The 23256-nt window shown below is 38.9% G+C and overlaps 1 protein-coding gene across 1 annotated transcript; it reads right to left on the bottom strand.

The window, feature by feature from the left end:
* Window positions 1-6308: 6308 nt before the first annotated feature.
* On the bottom strand, window positions 6309-9043 carry PETC (photosynthetic electron transfer C). The gene is made up of 5 exons (XM_089150626.1): window positions 8934-9043; window positions 8592-8833; window positions 7058-7175; window positions 6725-6907; window positions 6309-6623 (listed from the first exon to the last, which is right to left on the bottom strand). Exons 1-5 carry the CDS (start codon window positions 8970-8972, stop codon window positions 6522-6524), a joined length of 684 nt encoding a protein of 227 aa, XP_089006752.1. The 5' UTR covers window positions 8973-9043; the 3' UTR covers window positions 6309-6521.
* Between the last annotated feature and the right edge of the window lie 14213 nt (window positions 9044-23256).

Consider the following 23256-nt stretch of genomic DNA (forward strand, 5'->3'; position numbering starts at 1 on the left):
AAAAAGTGATGCCAAATATTATGTGTGGGACGATCCTTACCTTTGGAAGCATTGTTCGGATTTAATTATTCATGAGATGTGTCCATCAACAAGAAATATCATCCATCTTACAATTCTGTCATTCATATGCTTGTGGTGGACATTTTGGTCAAAAAAGAACGGCTCGAAAAGTTCTAGAATGTGGGTTATATTGGCCAAATTTGTTTCATGATGCATATAGGTTTTGTAAATCATGTGAGCGTTGTCAAAAAACTGGGAACTTAGGACATAGAGATCAATTACCCCTTATCCCTATACTTATTTGTGAAATTTTTGATGTCTGGGGTATAGATTTCATGGGTCCTTTTCCTAATTCTTTTGGTAATTTTTATATAATTCTTGCTGTGGATTATGTCTCTAAATGGGTGGAGGCTAAAGCTACCCGAACTAATGATTCTAAAGTGGTTGTAGATTTTGTCAAGTCACAGATTTTTGTCAGATTTGGCACACCCAAGGCAATGATTAGTGATAGAGGCACTCATTTCTGCAATAAAGTGATTGAAGCATTGTTCCGCACGTATAATGTCACTCATTGTGTTTCCACTGCATACCATCCACAAACAAGTGGGCAAGCTGAGGTGTCAAACCGAGAAGTCAAGTCCATTCTTGAGAAAACGGTAAATCCAAATCGAAAAGATTGGAGTTTAAGACTTAATGATGCATTGTGGGCCTATCGGACAGCCTACAAAACACCTATAGGTATGTCTCCTTACCGTTTAGTGTTTGGGAAAGCTTGTCATCTTCCTGTCGAGATGGAGCATAGGGCATTTTGGGCTGTTAAACAATGCAATATGGAAATGGACAAAGTTGGAGAACAACGAAAGCTTCAATTACAAGAGTTGGAAGAAATTCGCAACGACGCCTATGAGAGTTCAAGGATTTACAAGGATAAAACAAAGGCTTTCCATGATCAGCAATTGCGAGGTAAGAATTTTACAATTGGTCAAAAAGTTTTGCTCTACCAATCTAGATTGAAATTGTTTCCAGGAAAACTGCGTTCTAGATGGTTAGGACCTTTTGTCGTTACTGATGTCTTCTCTCATGGTGCAGTTGAAATCCAAAGTTTTGAGACTGATAAAATTTTTAAGGTTAATGGTCATCGGTTAAAACCTTTTTATGAAGGTTTTCAAGTGCATAATGTTGAAATTGAGCTTTGTATTCCAGAATACAAGGAATGAAAATGAACCAGGTCTAGCCAAAGACGTTAAATGAAGGCGCTAATGGGAGGCAACCCAATTTTCTTTACTTTAAAATTTTATTTATTTTTATTATTATTTTTTTTTATTGTTAGAAATCTTAATTTAATTTTCTTTTCTTTTCTGACAACCAGTTTTTTTTCACTCTTCGCCTTTCGCTTGATTGCTCAGCTTCAGTCCACTGTTCTATATATGAGGGGAGTATTCCTAGATTCTCTTATTTCTATTACAATGGGGACATTGTTACATTTAAGTGTGGGGGAGGGGATAACATATTTATACTTTTTGTGGGTGAAATTTTCTGAAATTCTTTTTAATGATGTTTCATTTTCTATGAGTTCAATGGAATGCATGACCAATATTTACAGGTTGAATTCAATTTTGATGAATCATGATCAATTAAATTCTTTGAAATCACATGCTAATGAAAGATTGTTTTAATTTATGATTTAGAGGAAAGGATGCTAAAGATTCATATACACAAACAATTTTTGTGAGATTTTGAGCCTAAGAGCATATATAGCATTAGTTTTGCTCTGATTTTCTTGATTGAGTGATAATCTTTTATGGTTGGATACTTCTAGAACTTGTTTAGTTTTGCATGCTGAAATCATATAATTGGATTAAATGCATACAAATGACAAGGGCACCTAGGATTTACCACTTTTTAGCTTTCTTTTGATAGCCTATCCTTGATTATTACCTCTAGGAGCCCACTTTGAGCCTTGACCTTTTCTTTTGATAATATACCACTGTATAAACCTCATTAACCTTTTTTGTTCTTTTCATTCTATTGAGCCCAAATCGAAGGATGGTTGAGTTACTGATATGAAATATCAATTAATACTGAAAAGGAAAGGCAAGTACTGTCAAACTTAATGCATCTTTTACTTAAAGTGCATTGCAAAAAAAAAAAAAAAAAAAAAAAAAAAAAAGAGAGGTGTGGCTGCATTTAGAGAAAAAAAAATGAAAAGAATCAGTTGCTCCGAAAAAAAAAAAAAAAAGAGAGAGAGAGAGAGAGAAAGAAGAAGAATCAGTTGTTTGGAAAATAATATCATTGAGCGACATACTTTATTTTTCCAGTGCATACTGTGTTGCCTTTTTGCTTTATGGCTTCTATAAGTTTTTGAGAACCTGAAAAAAAAAAATTTGATTATGACATATTATTGTGATTCTAACTCATTCCTTTGATTTCATTTTATCCCAGTTTCCATGTTTTTCCATACCCTACCTAAAGCCTCATTACAACCTATTAAAGACCTTTGGATGTGTGTGTTTAATTCAATGCTTACTGGTGGAGATGTGACTTCTTTACAAGCATATGGTAATTATCCTTCTGTGATTGATTTGAGTGACTTTGTTACCCTTAAACACTGAGTGTATAGAGTGAATCCAAATGAGAGGGTATTGGATCTTGATGCATCTTGAATCTAATGATTTATTGAAACTAGTTCATTCATGTCGATTGATAAAGTTTAGTTGAAATTGTTGAATCTTAGTTGAAATTCAATATATTTTTTTTTAAATCTTAGAAAAAAAAAAGAATTTTTAAAATAATGCTTGAGGGCAATCAATGGTTTAAGTGTGGGGGAATTTGATAGGTCATTTAATTGCATTAATATTATATCAAATCCTTTATATTTTAATGAGACTAATTGGTTGTTTTATTTGGATATGAACAGATTATAGCATTCGGATATCAAATCTATAAAAAGAATGGTTAGAACCATATTGGCACATTTTTAAATCAAATCAAAGAATCACACCCAAATTAAGATGGAAGATTTGATTATGTCCAAAGCTAGAGGTTTGATCTTGCCCAAATCAGAAGGATTTTCGTAAAAAGTCTTAATTCAGCAAGCAAATATGTCGTTCTCTCTTGCGATCAGACATCTAAGGAAGAAGCTGAATTGGAAAGTGACTAAATTGGAAACCATTGCATTGGCAAATATGAAGAAAGGAAACAACTGAATTTGGAAGAATTGCATTGCCAAAGCGAACGATGGAAATAACAGATTTGGAAAGAATGCAGAATTGGCAGGAATCCTCTATAAGAAGGAACGCATTTTCAGAGATTGGAGGGAGAAGCTACAACAAGAGGAAGCCACAATTCTGAGGAAGAACGGCACAATGTTTTCTATTTTCACTGCTTTGTTTTTATTTTCCATGTCTAGCTAATTCTAGCTTTCGATCAAGATTAATGGAAGTTTGATTTTCACCAATTGTGAGACTTTGGATTATCAGTTTTCTTTAATTCTCAGGTATTTATGCGTTTTCTATATTTATTATGTTATTGTATTAATCCTTAGACAAGCGGCCTGTTGTTTTATGATTAATACAATACTCAGTCAATTCTTATATAAGTGACAAATAGCATTCTCGAATGGGTAATCAATGCCCTGGAGAGTTTGCTATGAGAATGTATATCCTAGTTTAAATAAACAAGGCTTTTTTTCCTGGTTTATTGACTAGGGATTGGGTCTTTTAATTTTTAATGCGATTAATAGACATAACTCAAAGGACAGATCCGAAGGTTATGTTTATTAATTAGGGAATAACTCAAAAGACAGATCCGAAGGTTATCAATAAAGTAGGGAAAGATTGGTTGTTAGAGGACTGATCCTCAATGACCATAACCAATCTATCCGAAATTAAAGCTTTTATTTTTTAAGTCAATGATCAATTGAGATAATCAATTCTGAAGTTGAATCTTGATCGAAAGTCTTTATTATTCTAATTTTCTTGTTAACTACTGCACTCGTTAATTTTTATTTAATTTGTTGATTCAAAACTCCCCAATTTTTATCAAAGAATAAATCTTCACCAATCTCTGTAGATTCGACCCTACTCATTACTAATACAAATTCAGTTGAGATAAGGATTATCTTTGGTGGATTCGACACCCATCACAAGACAAATGAATATGTATTATTTTCCCCATTATGATTAACTTTCCTATCAAATTGCCAATGTCTACCAAGTAAAACATGACAATCATCCATTGAAAACACATCACACCAAATTTCATCAAAATAAGTATCAATAGATAATTTAATTAAACACCTTTCTCTAATCGGGACCTCACCTCCCATTTTAAATCAAGAGATGCGATAAGGGTCGGGATGTTTATCACAAGTCAAATTTAATTTTTCAACCATTTATTTAGAAACCATATTTTTACAACTTCTAGAATCAATTAATACTAGACATTTCCTTTCCATAAGCAATACAACAAGTGTGAAAAATATTGTTTCTTAGTCATTGGTCATCTTCTAAACACTTAAATGCAGTTAAAACATGCCTAATGACAAGGCTTTTGGCCTCATTATCGAGCTCACAATATTCTTAAGGGATTGCATCTTCTTGGTCATTTTCATAGGTAATTTCATCACCATCACCCTCAATCAATTGATTCGATTTTCTTTCTTTTTAGTAGGACAAGAAAATGACAAATAACCCACATCCCCACATTGATAACACACATTATAATTTTCTTTACCCTTATTTTGGTATTTTGTCATGGGTTTTGGCTTTTCATCACTTCTAGGCCTTGAATGGTCCCTTGAAATAATTTTATCTCTCATAGTAATATTGAGAGTCTTCTCAAACCGCCTAGATGAATTTCTCTTCAATTTTTCTTCGACTTTGATAGCTAATTGGTGAGCTTCATCAAGAGTGTTCCAATAGTGTAAAACAATGTCATCTTGAATAGAAAACTTTATACCACTGACATATCTAGCCACCAATTGATCTTTATTTTCTTGTAAATCAAAGACGACATAAATATTTAAAAAATTCGTTAGTGTAATCATCGTTCACATGTTGATCATTTCCTTGTCGAATATGGTGAAATTTCTTATATAAAGTTTGAAAGAAATCAAAAGCAATAAATTTTTCATCTAATCTTTCTTTCATATCCTCCCAATTGTTAATTGGGTGAAATCCTCTCCTTTCTTGACTTTGTTGAAATTGTCTCCACCTAATCAAGGCATGATCCATTAGTTTTGTAGCTACAAAATCAACTTTTCTCTCTTCCAATAATTCTTTCCATTTAAAATTCAATAGAAGCAACCCAATCAACAAAGAGTTTGGGATCAAGTTTACCATTAAAATCGTTTACGTCTTCCCGTATACTTTTAACGGATTGCTCCAAGGCTCGTGCTAGCCACTCAAATGCCCAAAGTGTTTGTGGATGCGCTTATTGGGATTGAATGGATGTAGAACTTGAAGAGCCATCATGATGCTCACTTCGGGCGCTCCTCTGTGATGTGAAAAGTTTGGTCCACATCTATTGTATAAGTTGTTTGATGAGTGTTAGAAACCATTGTTGGTAGTCGGCGCAAAACTTCTTGCATCATTTGTTGGAGGTTTTAATTTGATTCCTTCAATTTATTCGCCTCATCATGTAATGCAATTTCTTGCATTGTTGACATACGAACATTCGCCCTTCTTGGCATGATGCTTCCAAATCAAACCTTGCTCTGATGTCAATGGATGTAGCCAAAGGATCCAATATTGAAAGACAAAGCAGATGATGGTCTTCACTATTAATCTTGAATGATAATACAAGGAAATGGTAAAACTTGAGGATTCTCTCAACCCAAGGTGAAGACTTACTCATCCCTTTTAACACAAGTGTGCACAAGCAAAATCTATGTTCAAAAATGATCTTCTTCCATGAAGTGAATATATAAAAGAGAGAGAGAGAGAGAGAGAGAGAGAGAGAGAGAGAGAGAGAAACATTAGAGAGGCAGAGAGAGCTATTAGAGAAGGGGGGGGGTGTTAACAGTCAAGAGCTACCGTTTGTCTTTGACTTCATCATGGATGAAAGAATCTTAAGAGTGAAAAGGCTATGTCATGGAACTCCAAAGGGTGGGGTTGGCTCAGTTGGTAGATTAAGAGTTCGAATCTCTTTGGGGTTGGGACAAAGCCTTATATGTAGAAAAGAATTATCCCTTCCACTTTATGTCCCTGAGGAATAATCAAAGTTTGTGTAACCTGGTCATGACGAAGTTCACTTTGAATTTTTGTCATGGTTTAAGTATGACAAGGGCAGTTGATTGCAAGAAGTAATTCATTGTCGAAGAAATAAACTATATAAAAAATAACCCATACAAATCTCAATACATAGATGAAGCAGGTTTATGTGTTCCAAGTTCAATTATGGGTTCTCAATAAAGGCTTAAGCGTTGACTTTACAGAAGATTGCTATGGGTTGGAGCAAACAAATTGACCTGATCCAACTTCCAACACATAAAAGGAGAGAATTGAAGGTGATGATCGGGTCTAAGCCCACCATGGGGCTTCACCTGTCCTGAAATCTGTTTCAACCCATGGAACAAATATTACCTTTTCATCATCGACGTCTGCATGAGCCAAGGCCAGTGACTGTCCCAAAAAAAGAAAATAAAATTAGTTTTTACAAATGCAAGAAAGAAGAGGGAGGTAGTGATAATAGAACATAAAGAGAGCTGTGTTCAATTCTTTACCAGAGGTGCAGGTCCTCTAACGACCTTGCCTTGGTTGTTGTACTGGGAACCATGGCAGGGACAAATAAACTTGTTCTCTGCAGCATTCCATGGCACAACACAACCCAGGTGTGTGCAGACTGCATTGATACCATAAGTGGCCAGAGTTTTGTCACTCTCCACTACAAGGTAAGTTGGGTCTCCCTACAAAGGATATTATCATGTTCAAAGAGACTATCAGAATCACAAATCCAGGATCCCTGACCTTCATATTTGCAATTTTTTTTGTGGTAGAAAAATAAACTCTGAGCTTGTAAGTTATCTATAATTAAGTTAACAAGTTACTGATGTTACCTTTAGCCCTTGTGTAAGGGTTCTGTCCCCTGGACCATGGGTCTTCAGCCACTCACTTGCGAGAATATCATTGCCTAAGGCATCCTTTGCTACGGTGCCACCACCTCCAGCTCCTGACCTAGTATCATTTGAAATTAATCAAGAACAGTTAAGATCGATTCAGCATGATAAAGCTTCTCAAAAGTCTCAAGGAGAGTTTATGTTGTCTAAAATAGAGGTCTTCACTATCACTTCAGTTCATTTCTTTTTCTTTAAATGACAACTGAGAGAGTAATATATTGTGGGGCCATGAAGGTCAAGTCTAGTTGAGGGTAGAAGATAACACTGAGTTGAGACGGAGGAATGTGCTCTCCTCACACCCCTCCACCACACATTTAGGTGAGATCACACCTCTTAGCATTAATGAAATGAACCATGAATGCTTAGAGGTGGGTCACCTCCTAAATGTGCGGCACAGGCATGTAAGAGGAGCACAATCCTCTACCTATTAGGTTGAGGATCCAAACTCGGATAACATTACCTTCATGCCTCTCCACCACATATTTAGGAGGAGGTTCACCTTATCTATGTTCAGAAGTGGGTCACACTCCTAGATGTATGGTGAAATGACACAAGAGTAGAGGATCCCTACTCAAGAAAGTCCGTGGCTCCTCACAATTTTAGTATTTATTCTCAACTTGTTGGAGAAAGCTTGGTTGCCACTCAAGTAGTAGAAACATTCATGTTGTTACTGTTTGCAACCAATGAAATGGAATTTAAAGAAATGTTCTTGAGAATACAACCTATCCTTATGGGGAGTTGTATATATTTTCAAGAATAACCTTTTAGATTCCATTATATTGGCTATCAGTAAGACAATAAGATCATTCATGCTATCAAAGTAGTAGCCAAGTTTCGTTCTATGTTGTTTACACCAAAAAATAAAATAAAAGAAGTTCCGTTCTACGTTGTTGGAGAAATAAAGTCGTATCTTCATCGACACGAATAATAATAATTTTGTAAAAATTATTATGCACCATTTGTTTCAATGTAAAATTTACCTAAAACATTTATTTCTATGTAAATTTCGTTTCAAAAATATAAAGTGATATGCATTGATAATTCTTTTAATACTTCTTTTTAGTAAAAGAATGAGCATTCAAACATTTTTAACAGACAAGATTTTACACGTTAATTTTTATTTTGATCGAAAATTTTCTTTTAAATTAATAAGTTTTAAACGGAAACAAACGCAGCTTTAGTTACTTAAGTTCAAAATAGTAAGGGAAAAATATCTAACCTTAGGAGAGAGAAAACCATCTAAATAATCTTTTCATATTTCTTGGTAATGGTCTTGCCATCTGGCTAAATCATCATGTCTTCATTGAGACCTCTTAGGTGGACATAAATGATTTTTACAAAAATTAAAACAAACATCAGCAAAATTTTCTAACAAATAAAAAGCAACACTTGTGTGGCCAATTGAAACAGCAACTGTATATAATATGAGAAATCAAAGGCTAGCAGAAGGGAAGAAAGAAGCAAATTTACTAACCCAGGAGGAGCAAAGAAGGAACCATAAGGAATCAACATGCCGGCGGTTGGAAGTGAAATGGCCCCTAAGAGAAGCAAATTCATGAGCTCTCTCTTACCCATATCGGGCACGCGATCGGCTGGAATGCTTGTAGCTTGGCATGTAACCTTCATCGCCTTCTCCTTTCCCAGAAATTGGATCTTTGTGGCTTTCGAAGTAAAAGCTGAGCAAGGAGAGAAGATCCCATTTTTGCTTGAGCAAAGCTGAGAGAGAAATAAGCAAAACCCAGAAGCATAATCAGTGATGAGGTCTGATTGTCAGAATGAACAGAACACATATTAAGAAGAGAGGTTTGAATCTCACCTGTGAATGAGTTGCAGCAGATAGATTGGAAACCGCCATGGTGATGAATTGTTGAGAAGATTAGAGCTACGTAGGTTCTGATATATGTAGAATCCGAAAAGATTTATTGTGTGGAAACCATGGGATTCCAAAGCAGCGAGTGGATAAGGTAAGTGTTTGACAGATAATCGAAGGCCAAGCAGAGCCACATGTTTGAGATCGTATACATGGAACCTTTATAACGGGAGCAATACCAGGGTGTTACAGGGATCATGAAACGCCATTGGCTTCACCTATTTTGAGCCGTTGAGAACTCGAAAACGATACATATCCATGGTGATCCGTCTTAGGTTACACGTATATGAAAAGTGGAATATTGTGATCACACATATGATGAGAGCACAACTTGTATTTATTGTTGCATCTGTACTTGCAAGTGCACGAAGTCGCTCAAGTAATAAAGAAATAAGAGGTTGACCAAAAATAAATAAATATGTAAGAGAAATATCGTTCTCACCATGACTAAAAAGACTCAAATTACATATTAACTTAAAAAACACTTACAATTATTTAGTGATAAAAATTGAGGATTAACTACTAATTATACTAACAAATCACAAAAGACAATACTAAGCAAATCAATTAACGAAACAAAATAGTAGAGTTTCAATTTCACCGAACATGTCATAAATTATTCATGTCTCCCCTTCATAAAATCAATTTATTCTCTACCTTTGCCGACAGGATTACTAAATTAGATCACCCCACCTATTACGCTTGAAGGTCCCTAACACATTAAATTCTCCCCACCAGTTACGCGTAGAGGATCAATTCAATGCATTGCGTGAAACATAGAATCCCTAATAAAGTAGAATAAACCGTCTAACCTGTTATGCGTTAGATGTAATTTATCATTTTTTAACCCTAGATCTGGCATGCATTCCTCATTGTTACATGATCGAAAGCATAGCACGTAATTCATGAATGTTGATAAGAACATTCAAGCATTAAGAACAAAATTAAAGAAAGCGAAGAGTAGAGGATTGTATTGCATGAAAGAAAGAAATCATTAAATTAATTCATGTAAAAATCCATCTACACTCTAGTAATAAAAATTTAGAACATCATGAGAAAAGAAAAAGAAGAAAAAGTTAAGGGAAACATCACTCTAGAGAAAAAAGAAGTAGAAACTCCAGAAGAAAATCTTCAAAAATTGGTCCTCCACTCTTCTCCAAAGCTCCAAAAAATGTTTTTCCTAGAGTCATCTTCCCTATTTATAGGCTAGTCTCTATTTGATACAATTCTAGTTTCTTAATCTGACTCAACCAAAGAGGGTTTTGGCATACATATCTAATTGACTTAGAGAGCTCAAATTCACAATTCCACTGTTGGAATTGAATATCCAGAAGTCCTGAAGCTCTCCTCCAAAAATAAGCTCGACCAGACATCGGATGACCATCCGATGAAGGCTTGATAGAAACTGGACAAAGACACTAAAAAATGGAATTCCCCCCTCTTCCTTCTCTGAATAGTAGACCTATAAATAGATAGCTGAAATCCACCTCTAAATTCGCATTCGTATTTGTTTAAGAGTATTTGTGATGCGTCCAAAATCTGCTCAGCCCTTAGATCTCCTCGTGATGACCTGCAAAACGAAAGCGTCAGATGTGGCCCGACCGCGGGGGTCGGGAGTCCACCTTCGAAGGCTAAGTCAATTGATGAACTTAATCACAAATGGCTCAGCTAGAAGCGCAGAGCTAAGGAATGAAGAACTGGGAAAAGTGATCTAGATCGTAAGCCTCTGATAGTTTACGTCTATAAGTATGTATCTGAACCTGAGTCTCAGATTGTGTGTTTTCGATCTCCTCACCTCGTATGGTAGTGAGGTTTATATAGAGTGTACCTTCGAATCTCCTTCGTTGGATGCACTTGAGCCTTCTTCGGGTAGTCGTTGGATCTTAACAGTTAGATCCGTTGAGCAATAGACTTCTACTAGTTTGGACTAGTAGAGGACTCCTGAGATAACCCTTTAGGTTATGCGATGATTATCCCTTCGATAATGATTAGCCGCAGCCGTCAATTCGAGTCTGCCATCATTAGGGTAATTACCCTAATCCATAAGTAGGATTAGGGCGTGCTTGTAGCTGAATAAGTTTTCTTCCTCAGCAAACCATCTTCTAGATCCGGTTCGCTCGGGAGCAAGTCGGTTCCCTCCGTCTTGACCGGGGTCAAGGGTCGAACCAGGTATGAACCCGGTTTGATCATAATTTCTCCGTATCACGAGCCCCCTAGACCAAGCGTTCGGTCGATCCCGAGGGCTTGGTTTTTAACTGGGTTCTTCGTCGTCAGCGATAGACTCCGTGTGCTCCATTAAATGTCATATCACATTTAATGTGGTGGTCACTTTTCCTCGAGCGTTGTGAGGGTAAGGCCATGTGTCTCTTTGCAGTCGATCTGTCGTGGCTCACGTAATCCAAGCGACGGTTTCCGAACGCTTGTTTCGGATTCGTGAGTTCAAACTTTCAAAACATCTTTCAATCTCGATTGTCGATTTTGAATCAATCTCGATCGTTCAGATTCCCGAACACTCGTGCGGGAGTTTTAAAAGCGGTTCGTTGTCTTCGTAGGTTTCATTCTTCTTGTTTGAAATTTGAACATTTGTTGTCTGCTTCGCGCCTTCTTGCTCTCAAGCTTTTGCTTCACTGAATCAGTAAGTTTACTGGTCTTTTTCTTTTTGTAGTTTACTGAAACAAGTAATGGCAGATAATAGGGCTTCTCTGGTCCCCAGTGTTGGTAATAGTAGTGAAGCTTTTGCTTCTCCTCCTTCCGAACAGTCGGATAGTGATAACAAAACCCTAACTGTCCTCTGGCGCGAGTTTGCTGAAGTTTCTCAAAAAGGTTTAGAGAGAAAAACCGACACTCCTTCTGCCTTCCTCGAGTCTGGATCTTCCAAGATTGCCGAGTCATCTAGGCAGCCTCAAACTTCCAAGTCCGATGGTGGACCTGGCTCTGTTCCCTCCATTTACAATGAGGAAACCCTTCTTTCAGCCATCCAAGATTTTGATTTTCCTTCCTCTTATCAGGTTAGGGCTCCCCTTTCTGATGAGAGGGTTGATTCAACCCTTTTGGGTGAATTTTCTCTGTACATAGATGCACTGGAAAGCGGGGTTTGCTTTCCCTTTTTTAATCCTTTGTTCTCTGCAGTTCTGAATCATTGGGACATTTGTCCCGGAATGCTCCTTCCCAATAGCTGGCATCTCATCGTCGGCTTCTTGGGTTTGTGTTTTGAACTTGGCATTACGCCATCTCTTTCTCTCTTTGTACATTTTCATGTTCTTTCTATCTCCCATCCTCCCGGATGGGTTTTTCTGTCCAAACGCAATAAGGCTGAACTTGATTGGAGGGGCAGCATCCTTGCCAAAGGAACTTGCCCTTCTAACCACAAAAGATGGTGCGAATGATACTTTTTCTGTCGAGCGCCTCCATCAGATCTTAACTTCCCAACCGCCGGGAGGCGGTGTACTTCTTCTTCCGAGAATAACCGAGGCCTCCCCTTATCCAAAGAAGACGAGGCACCCGTCAGGAAGATCAAATCCATTCCATGGTATCAAGAGATACATGGACTTGAGGTGGAGTATAACTCCATTCTTCAGTACTGCGGCTTGGCTCATTGTGAGCTTCTAACCATCGTCCTTTAATTTTACTGAAGTGATATGTCTTTAATTCTGACCTTGTTCTTCTTTGCAGTGCCTCCAAGAATGAACCCCGAGAACCTGCGAGTGAAGGCCGCTAGGGCCGTTGCGACAGCCGAGCAACGATCACCCAGAGCCTTGACCGTAGATCAAGAGGCTTCTGTTCCCTCTCCCGACCCCTCTTATAGGGGTATTAGGAATATCAGGCCCGTGGCTGATGCTTCGGGTAAAGGGAAGAAGCCAATGGTGGAGAGGTCCAATGTCTCCTCCTCCGCCCGAACCAAAAGGAGGCATGATACAATTGATGCTTCCTCCCATAAAAAATCCAAAGCTTCAACGGATTGTGAGGAGGTCTTCACCCCCTAGTGGACCCTGAAGTTGACCGACAGGGTGACTCGGGACCCTGAGAAAGCTGCTGAGTGGAGCTCCCTCAGTATTATTCCTTCTGATCGTTGATCTTGCTTTCTGCGGATTTCGAAGCGTCATTTCCATCTGGGTCGTTGGTTGTCCTTAGCTTTCAACCGTCGTCTTAATACCTGAGGCTATTTAAAGCCTTCGTGGTTACTCTCCATTTATCCTGCTATTTGCAAGTTATATTTGCTAAAGTGCTGAAGCGACATTCCGTCCTTCTGCCTGCTTCCGTATTCCTCGTACTCCAACAATAGCTCTATCAACTTCTGAACAAGTGAGTTTTTTTTTTTTTTTTGATTACTCATCTCTTTCCCCACTTCCCCCTTGAGTAAACTGCATAGTAGTAGTACTTGGGGTTTAGTTAATCGGGTTTTTCAGAAGTGATAGACAACTAGGGTTTTCCCTTTTTTTTTTTGTTGTCGTTGGATATCTGTACTGATACGGCTTTTCTGTTTGCATAGTGGCTCCCAAGATCAACCCGAACTTTATCAGAGTGAAGTCTAGCAAGAAAATCGTTCCGTCGGCGGTGGTTGGGGCCAATGAGGTTGTTTCAGCTAGTGAATCCTCCAAGCGTAAGGCGACTGCTATTGGTGAATCTTCAAGTCAGATTCCCACAGTTTCTATTGATGCCGCCCATACGCCTCTTTTGCCCGAAATGATTGCTCGTCTTTCCAAGGAAGATCTTGATCACTCCGTTGTTGATGGCGCTGCTGACGCCCCTGCTGTAGAGACCGTTGGTGCACCCCCGAAGGAGACTCTTTGGTCATCTGAGGCAACTATGTTGGCGTCTGATGAAGGTGTGGTCCCAGCAGGCGCTGCTCCTATTTCCAATTCCAGTGCTTGTTTGGCATCCTCCTCCTCTCCTTTGGAGTTGGAGGATTTTGCCACTAGGAAGCGCCGTCGGGTGACAGGTGATGCAGCTCATCCTTCTCTTGGTGTAGCTCATCCTTCTCATCCTTCGCCCGAATTAGTGTCAAACGAGTTTGACAGAGCGTTGGAATGGTGCACTGCTGCTCGAATGACTTCTGAGAGCGCAGTGCTTTCCAAACTCTCAGATGAAGTCTTTATGAAGTCACTGGTGATGTAAGTCTTTCTTCATTATCTTTTGATTCTGAAAAATTACTCTTCTGCTCCTTTTTAACTCGGAAGTTATTTACAGGAGTCTTACTGGTAACTTCCACCACCAAGTGGAAGCAGCCTCTAGGCTCAATAGGTTGAGCAATGAAGTTTCCGGGCTTCGGGAAATCTCGAAGCTAAAGATCTTGAGATTGCTCGCCTTCGGAAACTAGCTTGGGAGGTTGTAGGAGAAAAGAATTCGATGATCGGTCATCTTCAGTCGGACTTGGATGATGCCAGGGAGAAGATCCGGCAACTGGAGCGAGCAGTTGGAAAGTCAGGGGCCAAAGGATCTGAAACGTTACCCCAAAGGCAAGCTGTCATTCCTTTGCCCGAATCCCTTCCAACTGATGTTCGCAGAGCCTGCGTCTTCAAGTATTTACACAGTAAGCCCTTTGTTGATATGCTGAATGCTTATAACTTGCAGTCATACCGGGATGGTGAGAACGAAGTATGGGAATCAATATTAAGGAAGGATCCTTATTTTGATACGACCCCCTACAGTGCTGTTTGCCATCCTGAAGTATTTACCGACCTGGGTATTCCTCCTCCTGACTGGACCAAAGAAAAGATTGATCCTCCACCTTCCGATCCAGATATTATGCATTATCTGGAAGATTCTCCTGTTTATTCTCCCTTGGAAGAAGTCAATTATGACGAGCTCGTCTTGAATGCAAGTTTGGTCGAGGACCATGCTTCTCTTGGACAAGCTGGACAAAGAGTATGAAATTGCGGAGGATCTTATGCATACCGAGATATTTTTTCTAATCCTCATTTCTCCTCTTCTTTTCCTTGAATCCACACCAATGGTTGACTCATATGTTTGTTCTAGCAAAGTTGTGCCGATCTTGTATGACTTCTTAATAATCACCGATAATGACTTTCTTTTTTGACCGAAGATTGTATCCAGCTCTTGTAATTGTTTTGATACTGGCCTCTTTCGATCTTTTGAAGAAATAAGAAATTAACTTCATCTTAAACTGCAGCCACTGAACGCATGCATTAGGTCTTAGTTGTTTGAAACAATGCCTTTACTAAAGATTTCCGGAGAAATACAATAAGTCTGAGAAGGAACTCACTCGGGTTTTAAACCGATGCCTTTACTTAAAGATTTCCAAAGAAATACAATAAGTCTGAGAAGGAACTCACTCGGGTTTTAAACCAATGCCTTTACTTAAAGATTATTCGAAAATTCAATAAGTCTTGAAGGAACTTACTCGGGTTTCAAACCGACGCTTTGCGAAAGGAACTCACTCTGATTTTCATCCGATGCCTCGACTTAAGAAGATTCGAAAAAATTCCATAAGTGTTGAAGGACCCACACGGGTTTTCATTCGATGCCTTATAGTTGGATCTTGTTCTTGAATGTGGTGTATGATGCCCCCCAATCAAAAGATAGTTTGTTGAAAGCCAAAAATTGCATTGATTGAGTTGAAAATGTTTACATCGCGAACAAAATTTAAATCATCATCAAGGATAAAACTTTTTGAGATGCCTGGCATTCCAAGACCGATCCAACTCTTTCTGGGTGTCGATGTTCTTCAGCCTGTAAGCTCCTGAACCAACTGGTTTTACAACCATATAAGGTCCTTCCCAGGAAGGGTCCAATTTTCTTTGGTGACGCGGGTCTAAAGCTAAGTTGTTTCTCAACACCAAATCTCCGGCTAAGTACCGACGATTCTTCACTCGAGTATTATAATGAGACGCTATCCTTCTTTGATAATGTTGAGTTCGTGCTATTGCCTTTGCCCGAACTTCGTCCAACATATCAAGACTATCAAGCAGTCCTTGTTCATTTGCTTTTTTCTCAAACTCTCGATCCCGTAATGTCCCCGCCATTATCTCCACTGGTGCCAATGCTTCGGATCCATATGCCAACCTGAATGGAGTTTCTCTTGTGGGTGTTCGAATCATAGTTCTATAGGCCCATAGTACATTATGAAGTTCTTCGACCCAAGAAGCTTTGTTAGCTTCGAGTCTTCTCTTTATTCCTTCCAGTAGCGTTCGGTTAGTAACCTCTACCTGTCCATTGCTCTGGGGGTATGCCCACGAGGACATACGATGCTCGATCATATATGTTCCGCAAAATTGCTCAAATTGCGGACAGTCAAACTGAGTACCATGGTCAATGACGATAATCTTTGGAATCCCAAAGCGATATATAATTGACTCAAGCACGAATTTCTCCACTTTTTTGTCAGTAATTGCTGCCAATGCACTGGCTTCAACCCATTTCGTGAAGTAATCAATTGCTACTATCAGATATTCCCGTCCGCCTGACGCCTTGGTGAATTTGCCCATGATATCAATTCCCCACATCGCAAAGGGAATGGGATCTAGAATTGAAGTCATGGTTTTCGCCGGGCGCTTCGATACTGTAGCATGAATTTGACAGTTACCACACCGACGAACATATTCCATAGCAGCCTCTTGGACCTTAGGCCAATATAACCCAAATCTCAGAATTTTGTGAGCCAGGGCTCGTCCACCCATGTGAGCTCCACAAATTCCTTCATGAACCTCAACCAAAGTTGATTTTGCTCCTTCGGGGCCTATACATCTCATAAGGGGTCCAGAATAAGATCTTTTGTATAGTCTCCCATTCTGAATGACAAACCTAGCTAATCGTATCTTGATCAACATTGCCTCTTTCGGATCCTCAGGTAATTTGTCATCTCTTAGATACTCGATTATCGGATCCATCCAGCAACACTCTGCTTCAATATAAGAAATTTCTTTCTCATGATAACTTGGAAAAGTTATCTCTTCAATATAGACCGAAGGGTCTAGATTCTTTTCTTTGGCATTGGCTAGTCGGGATAGTTCATCTGCCACTGAATTTCCATTCCTCGAAAATCGAGATATCTTCAAATTCCGAAATTGGTTTTGAAATGCCTGCACTATCTCTCGATATTTCTGCAAGCCTGGTTCTTTAATACCATACTCCCCCTGGACTTGGTTGACTATATGTCACATCCTCCCAGCCGGTACCCTAACTGGCATACCCGAGAGTGTGATCCACAGCCCCGAAGATCAAGTATCGAGGAAATCATCCTCCCACATATACAATAACATAATCATAAACAGAAATAAATCAAGGTTTAATATTATAAACAAGGTTCAAAACAAGAAATGAACAATCAGTATAATCAGAGTGTGGAAAGATACCAGATATCCAATGATATCAAAAAGTAGTGAAGTGAGGCGGAAACTCACTTTACCAAAATAGCGGAACGTAGTATGAAAATCAAAAGGGATTACAACTAAAACAAATGTACTAAGAAATAAACTAAGATCAAGCGTCTTCAAGTTTATAGATAACGTCTTCATTAGTATGGACTTCATCAATCCAATGAATCCGTTCTAACTCTATGCCGTTCTCAAAAGTAGTACGCAGCTTGATCCGCCGGGGGATCATCAAAGTAATCTTGATCGTTGCCAGCTGTAAAACCCAGCCCTAACCTTGACCCGGAAACCTTGTTATTTGTAGGTCCAGTGACCCGAAGTAAAGTAAGAAGTTAGCTTTGGGCCATCCCAGTGGAGGACTTGGTGTCTGGCTTTGAATCCATGAGAGTTGATGATGAGGTTCTATTTATGGAAACTGAATCTTGATGAAGATCGGATTAGTTGATGGACTTGGAGTGCTCTCTATCATGGTTTGAAGGCATTTCTACCTATTAGGTAAGTCACTTGATATGTGTGCAAAACCCCTTTAGGATTGGATTTGATTTGGGTCTTCAATTCCCTATTTAGGAGTTGCTGAACTGATTGGTCGATTGGACCAGTCGACCAATCCACTCGACCAATGGGTGCTGTCTTTGGCAATTAGGTCTTGCTAGCTCTATTTAAGTCCAATCTCGAGTCTACTTCGTATTTTCAGCCTCCAAACTCTTTGGAATGAACCAAAGACCTCTGCAAGTCATCTCCCTTGCATCCTTGGTGTTTTACTTGACGGATCTTCGTCAAAACTCTTCCTTTTGCATCAAAGGTATGTCTACACTCTCTTCTTCTCCTCCATCTCTGTTTTTCTTTCCTTTTTGAGTTGAGACAGTAGAGGAGATGCTGCATTCTCTGTTGCAAACATCTCTGGACTTGTCTCTCATGATCTTCCTAAGGATTAATGGCTAATGCAATGATCTTAACCATGATCATTGCAAGCTTTTGAAGGAATCATGATCAAATCATGATCTTGTCTTTGTTTATCTTTTGATTTGAATTCTGATCTCCTTAGATCTACTATATTGATCATGTTAGTAGTCAATTGCTGTGTTTTCTTTTCATGATCCATGATCTATCAATCTCTAGTTGTTTCTCTTCTACCATACCATGTTTTCTTCATGAAGCATGATAGTTACATATATGGTAGGTTTTGTTTCCTTATTTAGATTTATGCTCTTAGGTCTATTTTCTTGAAGATCTAAGTATGCCTTTCATGATACATTTACCTGAATCAATGATTCATTCTCCTATTGTTCTTGTCTTTGATTTCTATCTTGAATTCTTCAAGAACCATGATTGATCTAATTATGGTAACTTTTTGTTTCCTAATTTGTATCTTGATGACTTAATTTGATTAGTGTTTTGAGATCCCCTATATGTTAGGATACTACTAATGTAGTTTACCCCTTGATTAGTACCCTTTTGAACCACATTCAGATTTTATATCCTAAAACTCTGATTTTATAGGCTACTGTCTGCATTGGTCGACTGATTGGTCGACTGGGGCAGTAGACCAATCCAATCGACCAATGAGTACAGCAACTCCCGAATTGGTCTGTTTTGGATGTTTTGGTATCTTTTTTGTTAAGGATCTTTCCTAATATGTTGTATACACTTGTTTAGGACCTTCTTCTCAAGTTTGTCAAGATCTTACTTGATTCCTTAGGATTCCTTTGCAAGTTATAAAAGGTAAGGATGGTTACTTCTTTAACAACATAAATTGCATATCTTAGTTTCTATATTTGAATCTTGTTAATTTATTTCTTTAATTAGATTCTTATAATGTTATACTACTCGTGGTACTTGTCTTGATATCGGTAGCATTACTTATTTATATTGAATTGACTCATGTATGATTTACTTACCAGTTATATATAAGTTAATTGTAATTATTGATTTCTTTCCATATATGAAGTTACCATATATGTGATGATATGAATTGATGCTTGTGTATGCTTAAGTATGGTTTGGAAAGGAGAGGTGTCCTTTTGACACTTCTGTCCCTGGACAACTACGGGAATATTATGGGATGTTTCCGGAGATGCCCTCTGGACACCTTCCTAAACTGTTGGATGACATATCTAGGACTGTCTAGTAGTGTTGGGCTAGGATGTCCCGTTATGTCAAACCCTAATCGGAGGGGTATTGAGACCGAACGACCCGTGGTAGCAATGGGGATTCATGGGCGCTCAAGACCGGTAACCAACCCGTGAGAGGACAGGAATCACATTGTGGGGGCCATTTATTGGTAGGGTTGCATATGGATAGACTTGGGCTCACGGGCGCTCAAGACCGGTAACCAACCCGTGAGAGGACGTGAGAGCTTCCCGTTTACCATATGTGGATGACCAATAGGGTTGATGAGTCCGTAGTCAGGGACTATGAGGACTCTAGTGTGAAGGATACCGAAAAGGATCGTCAGGGACGAGGAATGGGCGTATCTGGATCTGACTTGATGTAACTAAGTAGAAGACTTGCATTTGTCTAGGCTTTACCCTGACATGCGCCGGTACTTAGACCAATGGTGATGTGAGAGAGTGGTGACCTATACCCCCAGCCATGGAATGTCCCGAGGGATGCCGGACCCATTACCAACTGATATAGAGTGATTGAGACCTTCCTAAAGAAGTACGGTGCTATGACTTAAAGCATGTTTGCCAATAGAGACCAGGTTATGTAGAGTTAGATTCATACATTCATTGTTTGTTTCATACCATATTGCATTTATGTTTGTTCTGAAATCCTGCCATTTATGTTATTATGGATTTAACTGCCTTACTGAGTTTCTTTGAAACTCATTCCTTTATTGTACAATGTTTGTTAGACTATTCTACAGTCTTCGAATATCATGACGGCCCATATGAAGAAGCGCAAGGAGAAGAGGCATATCTCCAGGAAGGTGATTGCGGTTACAACAATTACACTGAAGATCCCGCGAGTGGTTATGCTCCGTACGATGCTTAGTCCGACCATAGAGTGGAAGCGCCCTTGTGCCGTTTATGAGATTTATACCTATAGGGATATTGTCTATAAGATTGAGAACAATTTAGTTACCTATTGTACCTGCTATTGGGATTAGATTCTATCTTGCTTATTCTCTTTTAGAACTACTTTTCCGCTGGTTGTAGAGTGGGATTTCGCCTCACTTTACTTATCTGATTTAGACACTCTGATTTTATCTAGTACTCTGATTTATATATGATTCATCCTTTTCTTATATGGATCCATGGTTTATCTTCCGCACTTTTATTATTATTGTTCATGATTATGTTATTGTTTATGTGGGAGGTTGATTACTCGATAACTGATCTTCGGGCTGTGGATCACACTCTCGGGTATGCCAGATAGGGTACCGGCTGGGAGGATGTGACACACTTTGCGTGTAATACGCTTCATCAGCTTGTGCTTCGCTGTACTGCTCGTCATAATATTCTGTACCTGCAGGATAATCTAACAAAAAGAAATATACAACAGGAATGAGTTTCGAAGAAACTCAGTAAGGTAGTTAATCCATAACATCATAGATAACATGTGGCAAAACATAACATGATGCAATGCAGTATGAAACAAGTAATGTATGTATGCATCTAACTCTATGTATGCTGATCTCTATGGCAGACATGCTTTAAGTCATGGCACCGAACTTCTTAAGGAAAGTCTGCTCACACCCTCAACCATAAAAGATATATTGGGTTCCCTCACCCATTTAAGGTATCTTGGGCAGTCGGTTGGTAATGGGTCCTTCATCCCTCAGGACAAACTATGGCAGGGGGTTAAGTCAACACACTCTCTCACAACCATTTGGCATAAGTACTGGCGCATGTCAAGGAAAAGCCTAGCCCAATGCAAGTCATCTACTCAGTTACATCAACTCAGGTCTAGATACTTCCATTCCTCACCCCGGGCGATCCTTTCCGGTATCCTTTCCACTAGAGTCACGGATATTACTCACCGGACTCATCAACCCTATTGGTTATCCACATATGGTAAACGGGAAGCTCTCATGTCCCCTCACGGATCATTTCACCGGTCTTGAGCGCCCATGAGCCCAAGTCTAGCCATATGCAACCCTCCAATAAATGGCCCCCACAATGTGATTCCCGTCCTCTCACGGATCATTTCACCGGTCTTGAGCGCCCGTGAATCCCCATTGCTACCACGGGTCGTTCGGTCTCAATACCCTTCCGAATCGGGTCTGATATAACAGGGGTGTATCCTAGCCAAACACCACTAGACATCCCTAGGTATGACAATCATTGATTCGGGAAAGCATCGATGGGCAACCCCGGAAACATCCCATACTATTTCCGATAATGTCCAAGGACAGAAGTGTCAAAAGGACACTTCCCAATCCCAAACCAAACTTAAGCAAACACATCTCAGATCAGTCATGACATACACAACCAGTAGTTCATCATATAGAAGAGAATGTAAAAGCAACATCGGAATAAGCAGTAATAAGTAATTCATATAACATAAATAATGAAAAAATGATATAAACAAGTGCTACTGTTCCCACAGTAGGAGATCAAAATTAAATTATAATAACGGTAAGTAATCTCATAGTTCCACAAAGTAGAAACCAGAGAACAAGCAATCTATGTAGTTAAGGAATCAACTGTCCTTACCTTCTAACTTGAATGGAATCTTAAAGAATCAAGTATGATCTTGACTAAACCTGAGAAGACAGTCCTAAACAAGTGCACACAACATGTTAGGAAAGGTGCATAAAGGAAAAGATCATAAATCAATCGAAACAGACCAAGATTGAGGTTCTTTGTACTCATTGGTCGATTGATTGGTCTCATTTGGACCAGTCGACCAATGAGTCAACCAATGCAGACAGTGGCCTGCAAGAATCCAAATTTTGAGAATCCAGAACCGAATTCGATGGTTCAAAAGGGTACAATTAAGAGGGGAATTATCATGGTAGTATTCTAGGGTATGGAGGATATCAAATCATAACTCAAAACAAGTTCTCAAGTTACAACCTAGAAATCATGAGGTTAACCTAATTAGGTTGAACATAGGTTAGGAGGGAAAAATAGAAAGATTAAAGATAATGAACTAGGATATGAAAGAATTCAGATCTAGTAAATAAAACATAATAATTGGGTTAACATGATCAACTAGGGAATTCCTGGGTTTAATCCAAGAGAATTAGGGTTTCACCCTTTTGGCTCCCTGGACAAATAATTGTGAGATCTGAATGAACAAAGACAAGTCAAAACAGGAAAGTATAGATGATTAAGTTTTAGGTTAACACAAGGTCACCCAAAAAGGATTTCCCTTTCACAAGGTAGGTTACCAAAAGTTCTCCAGACAATCACACTGGTTAGGGTTTTCAAAGGAATAGGGTTAGGTTTTCAAGAATTCAATAGGTAGGGTTTAAGAACATGATGATGATCAAGAGTCTTAAAGAATATGGTGAGATCAGAGAATTGATGTTTACAAGAATGCTTCATCACCTTCCTGATCTCAATGAAAACAGAATAAAAGAAAGAAAATCAGAGATAGAAGAGAGAGTGAGTGAGATCATACCTTTGCCTTAGAAAGATGAAGAATTCTTCAAGTCTTTGTAAGAGATCACCAAAGAATGCAAGGGAATGGGTTAGATTAGGGTTCTAACTCGTTCCAGAGGCTTAAGAGGCAGAGGAGGCGGAGAATTCCCGAGATTAGACTTAAATAGAAGAGACAGGATTCAAATTTCAAAAACAGAATCAATTGGTCGATTGGTCCAATCGACCAATGAGTCGACCAATCAAGAATGCAACTTCAAAACAGGGAATTGAAGGCTCAGATCAAGTCCAAACATCAAGGGGTTTTGCACACCTCTAGAGTGACATACCTAGGAGTTAGAAATGCCTTTGAATCAATACAGACACCACTCCAAGACCATCAACTAA

The sequence above is a fragment of the Hakea prostrata genome, chromosome 3 (assembly GCF_041222555.1).
Source record: "Hakea prostrata isolate BN-2017 chromosome 3, UWA_Hpros_2, whole genome shotgun sequence".
NCBI lineage: Eukaryota > Viridiplantae > Streptophyta > Magnoliopsida > Proteales > Proteaceae > Hakea > Hakea prostrata.

Excerpts from the sequence above, each read along its gene's own strand:
- PETC (XM_089150626.1), bottom strand. The coding sequence starts at position 8,972 with ATGGCGGTTTCCAATCTATCTGCTGCAACTCATTCACAG. Across the intron at positions 8,834-8,933 it reads CTGCTGCAACTCATTCACAG|CTTTGCTCAAGCAAAAATGG; the intron begins GTGAGATTCAAA and ends TTTCTCTCTCAG. Across the intron at positions 6,908-7,057 it reads CCCTTACACAAGGGCTAAAG|GGAGACCCAACTTACCTTGT; the intron begins GTAACATCAGTA and ends TATCCTTTGTAG.